The 6937-nt window shown below is 40.0% G+C and overlaps 1 protein-coding gene across 1 annotated transcript; it reads right to left on the reverse strand.

Annotated features, from left to right (window-relative positions):
- Positions 1–1528: 1528 nt before the first annotated feature.
- Positions 1529–5334, reverse strand: LOC110043349 (transmembrane protein 35B-like). Its single transcript, XM_020748797.2, has 2 exons — positions 5130–5334; positions 1529–2760 (listed from the first exon to the last, which is right to left on the reverse strand). The coding sequence occupies exons 1-2, from the start codon at positions 5241–5243 to the stop codon at positions 2437–2439; spliced, it is 438 nt and encodes a 145-aa protein (XP_020604456.2). The 5' UTR covers positions 5244–5334; the 3' UTR covers positions 1529–2436.
- Positions 5335–6937: the final 1603 nt, after the last annotated feature.

Consider the following 6937-nt stretch of genomic DNA (forward strand, 5'->3'; position numbering starts at 1 on the left):
ACGAATCTTCAATTCACTCGGAAGCTAAAAATCTATCGCTGAGAAAGGTTTCAAACATAACACCGTTTGTTTCCTTTTTCAACTTGAATTTCAGCGGAAATTCACGCTAGCATGATTCAAGTCCTAAGACTAGTATTAAAAAAAGCTAGTACGTATACCCAGAAATGGGAATTAAACACATACGTTTGCTTTCATATATTTGTTTTCTTGTCGTTTTTTTCAACGGTTAAATTATAACTGAATAAATGCAATTTTGACCGACTTAACTGCTACAAGAAAATCACGCGATGTGATTCGCTTGTTTACACCCGCTCGAACAAAGGTCCAGATTTTAATTTTCGTTATACAGGCTGATACAATCCAATAGGATGCGTTTGGGAGCGCGTTCACATGCAGCTGCGAAGATTTTTCATGTCTTGTTTTAAAGGTTACCTGCAATACAGGGAGGCAGCAATGATATAATGCCTGTTTTCTTTTATCATCTTCTTAAGTGTCTCAAGTAAGCTCGTTACGTAAAGTTTTCTGAACACATGTAAGCCAGTAAGTGCTTTCTCTTACCGGAAGTGTAGCCTATTTTTGCGTTGGAGGAATTTCTGGAACTTATTCATTTGTTTCTTTCAAAAACGTGAAGACAAAGTGCAAGTTTGATTGGAAAACACGGGCAAATCTTCTTGAATGATTCCATAAAAGAAGTAAAAAAACTAACTCTTTGCTCATGTTTCTGTAGCGGGTTAGGGACTAAGGTGTGCTCAGCATCAAGCCAAGAGATCCTGAAATTTGGTTGGAAGTCAAATGAACAGGGAACTTGCTGAAAAATATCTTCGGCAATTTCGCCACCAGAAGTATCCCTCTTTTTGTTGATTTTGGAAAAACTCTTACTTTATTCAGCGGCACCCAATGTATCTTTTGGCTAAATTGTCTCGTTTGAAAGCCTTTAATCCCCTTCAATTCTCTTAAAATTGTCTTCTGGAATTTTCGTGATATGAGAAATTTAATGTCTTCTTTTAGGACTGATAAAAATGTCGATTTGGGTACCAAAAATATTTGTCATAGCGCAGCCTAAAATTAATCTACAGACCGCCCCAGATAGCCAAAAACAGCGTTTTAGCACGAAGACCACGAAGAAAGAAGACACACAACAATGTAATGAGCGAAATTACAGAATTTTTTGAACAGTCCCCGTAGTGGGTATAGGACTGGTCAAGGAAAGTTCTGCGAGAGGAAGACCTCGCGGGAAGGAATGCACTTGGCTCGCTGATTTTTTCTCTTCCCTGTGTAAAGCCAATTGAGGAAGGCTGACTGCGCAATGGTTTATTTTCACTCATTTTCTCTTCATAACAAAATAGACAGTTTATCTGGGCCACTTCAGTGCATGTTTGAGAGAAAATACGGTAAGCAAATATTGTTCGAACACTCTCACCCTGTAATTTTTTTTTTTTATTTTATTGTTTGCTCAAACAACCGCCGTGAAAAGCGGGAAGTGACGTCATCAATATCCTCATGGAAAATACACCACTTAAGTCCCGGATGTAGTTTCGTATGATTTTTACAAGTGGTTTATTTCCCATTAAAACCATCGTGTCTATTAAACAATTAGATTATGAGCTCGTGATATGCGCCCTCGTCAACTATCACACATAGAAATCGAGAGCGAATAATCTAGTAATTGTTTTGGTATAAATCTACTAGTCGTTCAAAACTTTATCTCAGTCCTCTTCACAGGCACTTCGAAAACGCCAAGAAGTGGCCGAGAGGCCTCAGGTTCATATAATCATTTTGCAAGCTTCTTTTGGAGATAATTCTTAAGTAAGAAATTTGGCATGTATTGCGACTCTTGTAAACATGCTTACATAAATAATGTAAACTAAGATAAAAAACAGCCTCTGCTCCTATCTATTGATAAAATATTATTTTTAATATTATTAAATATTTTAATTTTCCTGGGTTGGGGGGGATGTTCATATAAGGAATATTGTACAGTGTATATACAGCCCTTTTTGAGGGGGGGGGGGAGGGTGGAGATTTTTTTGGGCAAAGTTTATCCTCTATGCTCAAGAACAAAAGACTGTTCACCGTCTATACCTGCTTGAAGATATTATTTGCAGTGAAACTCATTTAGATGGTACTATGCACAAGCAGACCATTATTTGTAAATAGTGGATTCTTGGTCAATGAAAAATGAAAGGAAAGAAAAAAATGCATCGAATGATGTGAAACAATTGCCCGCATTTATGGAGTGCCGTTAGATAGTAATTATAGTGAAAATTTTACACAAAGCATGGGTCACACTAATGTCTTCAGCAACTGAACTTCTTTATAAGAAGACTTTCATCTACATGTAGATGGTCAAACCAAGAGGGCAAAATCATCCTCACAACCAGTCAATTTACCCAGTGCTTGGCCCTTAATGAAACCTTAGTCAAAGGACAACATTTATCACTCTCTCTTCTTCTCCTTTGGTGGTGTCTCTCCCAACAGCATTACCAAATTTAACACGAGGAGGATTGAACTCACTGTTGCCGGTGCAAACAGGATGGCTGGTTTTCCAAGCCAGTAGAGACTCTGCATAATCACAGCCATAACAATCAACAGAATCGCTGTGCTGGCTAATTTCAAAGGCCTCATTGGTGCAGCATACAGCAGGAGAGCACAGACAACTTCAAGATATCCAATAATGATCCGATAAACATCTGGATTTACATTGTGACCAAACCAGACCTTCAATGGGTGCACTTGAGCTAGCTCAACAAAATCACGTTTCTGTTAAGATAAAAGATGAATATGCCATCGGAGGATTCACAAGTAAAATGACATTACACACATCTTCAGGGGTGGATCTAGGGGAAGTGTGCAGGGGGTGTGCACCCCCCCCCCCCTCCTGAGATGAAGTCTTCTTTGTATTATTTACCTCACCAGTCAGTTATGCTATTCCTTAGTGGTGCACCCCTCCTAAGAAATATCTTGGATTCGCCCATGATCTTTACCCTTAAATACCTACAAGATTATAGGAGTCAGGTCACTTATGGTGCATATTGAAAACGTTGACACTCTTTTTTACATATCCTCATTCATAACCATCCCATGGGTGGTGGACTCCCGTGTGAAAAGGTGTAGGATGCTCTTCAGAAAATTTGAATTAAACCCCTAAAGGCCAGTCCTCACTAACGATGCAAGAATAAGCATAAGAAGCTTATGTGCTAGAGGGGATGGCTGGACATAAGCATAATAACGACTTTATTTGGACTCCAAGGAACAAAATATGATAAAAATATCAGCAAATTAATACAAATGACTGAAGAAACATCCAATTAATTCACATTTTGTTTTAGTTTTGCTTTAGATAGAAAAAATTTCAAATTATGGCTTTTTGCGCCCAAATGTTCGCAATAATGTTTGTAGCTATTGTCACTAAAATATTCGATTGCACAATAATATTGTTGATAGTTTTGCCATCAAATTAATCCCAAGCTAAAGAAAAATAACTGAGTGGGATTTATTAGAACTGTTAAACCACATAATTCAAATCTACAAGCTGTTGGGAAATTATAGATCATTAACAGGTTCCTATTTGCATGGCAAAATTTACAACGAGTTTACAATAACTAAGAGATCCACAAATGCGGATTGAAGGTGGCCGAGCTGCCCATGTTCCCTGGTGACCTGACAATCGCACATATAGAGAGGGGCATGTTTAAAACACGAAATAGTGAAATGACAAAATAGCGAAATGAAGAAATGATGAAATGGCAAAACTGCAAAATGGTACTAAAGATAAGAGCAAAGTTATAAGATATTACCATTCCACTGAAATTTCCATCTGTTCAGGGCCATAGCCAGAATCAAATTATGACTGAGGCAGTGTCCAAGAAATGAGTTGTGACTGAGGCAGTGTCCATGGTTTAATTCTCTTCCTAGGAGTTTAGGGTGTTTTGATGACTATAAACAACAAAAACGAAAAAAAAAATGACTGAGGCAAGTGCCTCGGTTTGCCTGTTACTAGCAACGGCCCTGCTGTTGCCGAATTTATTCTGCAGATTAATCCCGCCAAATAAAAGAAACATCTACAATCACAAATTTGCCGTCACAGCCCTTTGGGTAATTTGGATTTCAGTCTCTCTCTGTTAACAGGCCGCAGTTTGAGACGTCTAGGATATTCTTGATCAAAATGGCGACATTTAGTTTTGACATCGGAAGAAAACGATTTGTTTATCTTGTATTTACCATCAAGCAGCCACTATGACACTATGCTTTGAGCTCCAGCAATCACATGAAATGGATTATCAAAGCATGATATTTGGCAAAGATGTACTTTACACAGAAACGGAGTGACGTTTTATGTTTATATCAAATAGATATAAGGTAAGCTTTGTAAACAAAACAATTACAAGTACCAATGCAGAAAAAAATTCTTCCTTGGAAGCAAGTGTCCACACCCACACACCTCACCCCCTGAACTAAAAAATTAAATGCGGTTGTATCTTATAACTTTGGCTCTTATCTTTCATACCATTTTGCCATTTCGTCATTTTGCCATTTCGCCATTTCGTTATTTCTCGTTTTAAACACGCCCTATAGAGAGTTTTACTTTAGTAGACATTACGAGAACAGTGACATTCTCGTCCCAGATGCTGCACCCCTCTTGGTCATCACCAAGAATTGCGACCTCTGGGCTGGTCCAACACCGATTCAAGCACGGGATTCACAGACTTTCCGTCAAATCTGGCAAATCTGATTGGCTGAGACAAAACAAAAACTCTGGTGCTGACCAAAAGGAGCGTGGCCTCTTGGGAGGAGAATGGGACAGTGACGGCTGGGTTATGAGCAACTGTAAAGTAGTACGTGCGCGTATGGCGTGGTATATGCTTTGTGTCGAGAAGTCTGGGTACGACTTTTTTGCCAATCGATAATCGTTTTTGTGTGACTATCAATTGATCATGATCAATGCAAGCCAATTGCACACACACGCGAGCTACTATGCACCTTCACAGTGAGTGACCCTGAATTGTGCAGTTGCCTACATATTCTCCTGATTCCCGGAGACATCAAGCTTAAGCGTGTTAATTAGAATGTAAACTTAAAGCTTGTAGATTAAGGAATAAACATATCAACAAGTTAAGAGCTTGGCTTACCATTTGTTCGTAAGCTTGTGGAGCAATTTTGTTCGTGATCTTCACGATACCTGCTGTGCAAAAAGAAAATACAAGAACCCCAGCGACACAGCTCTTTAGGACTGCGATGACCATCTTATCAGCCGAGGTCTAATCGACAAAACATATACCAGCGAGTGGAATATACGAGATAAACTGCGAGCGGGAGCAGAATCTCCAAGGACGCCAAGTGTCACGTGATTTTATCTGTGATCCCTGACCAGGCCCAGACCCCAAAGCAGAAACGCACATGTAGTTCATGTCGTAAGTATCTCTAATGAATCTGGCATGTGGACAAAAGCAGGCACAACGAAGTTTGAATCTTGTTTCTCTCTACTGAGGTGTTAAAGAGACAAAGGCTACCAAAGGCACTACCTCTTTCGCGGTACAGTGGGTTCTACAGGGAGTACAATATTTCAAACGTCCTAAATAGCGAAGATATCAGTTTTAAAACATTGACGTCATTTGCCATCACGTAGGCCAAAATTATCCAAACTTGTAGCTGTCAGAAAGAGCTTTCAAGAAGTAATATCTCCCAGAAGGGAGGTTTCGGGAGGGGGGGGGGGGGGGGAAAGATACTTTATCAAAACGTTCTATACTGCGAGGCTCCGTCCCGACCCGAGGTCCGACCCCTTACTTTTCTGTATACCATTTTGATAGAAAACGTACCCCTTTCGGATACCTTTGATTGAAAAAAATGTACCCCTTTTACATACTTTAAATGAACAAATCACCAGAAAAAGAAGACTTGCCATTTTCATGTTGCGCCTAATAAATGATATGGTACAGACATAAGGTGCGTCTGTCCAAAATATTTTAAATTAAAGGCCTTATGAAATAACTAAATGACAGATTTCCTACTCTTTCATATACCTCAAATTATGAAATCCCTACCCTTGCACCTGAAACCAGAAACGAAACGGGTAACCCTTTTGGACGGAGCGTGCCTGAGAAACGTTCACACGCTCCCCAGCTGCTGGTCAAGGGGAACGCGGACTATAAGTACGAGATTAATGATGAAAACACAATCAGTTCATAGGGACTTCCCGAAGCCGGAGAGGAGAGGAGACGGGAAGAGACGCCGAGCCAGACCTCACACAAAGGTCCGAACTTTGGCTAATGTTGATCATTAAAAAACAAACTTGATAAGGCTGTAATTAAGGCTGTAGGTCTAGTCTCGCTGAATTCATTGAAGACACTCTTTCTAAAAAATTCACACTTCTGTGATATGACAGTTGCACGAACAAACTAAACTTGATTGGTTATTCTTGTTAGGGGACAAATGATATACTGTGAGGGGACGGGAGGCCTTTGTGTTGTCCTTTCCCTCTCTCGCCACCTCCCCCTCCCCCCACTCCCCCACCCCACCAACCATTCACGGATTTCGTGTTTGGCAATTACTCGGACCAAGGCTTGCTTTTCAGGCCTCGCGCGGGCATTTCGGGACTAATATAAATGTTGCCGCTTTATATTTTGCTGAAAAAACGTTAACTGATTACGGAATATACAGTAGTGAAAGTTTCGAAAGTCATTGCAAGCTGCCCTTGAATTGCTGAAAATAATAATAAATTGATACAAGCACTAGAAGTAATCGATACCAGTTTTATCGAACATCACGCCATGATCATAAGTTTTAGCCAAATTCCGGGGGGATACTACTATAACGTCCTATACGGGGAGGTTCCGCCTGGGAGGGGTATCTTTTTCAGGTTTCAGATATACAGAAGGGTAGGGATTTCACAAGCCGAGATATAAGAAAGGGTGGGGAAATCTGTCATTTAGGTACAACG

The sequence above is a fragment of the Orbicella faveolata genome, unplaced genomic scaffold (assembly GCF_042242905.1).
Source record: "Orbicella faveolata isolate gen_17 unplaced genomic scaffold, um_ofav_v1 contig_26, whole genome shotgun sequence".
NCBI lineage: Eukaryota > Metazoa > Cnidaria > Anthozoa > Scleractinia > Merulinidae > Orbicella > Orbicella faveolata.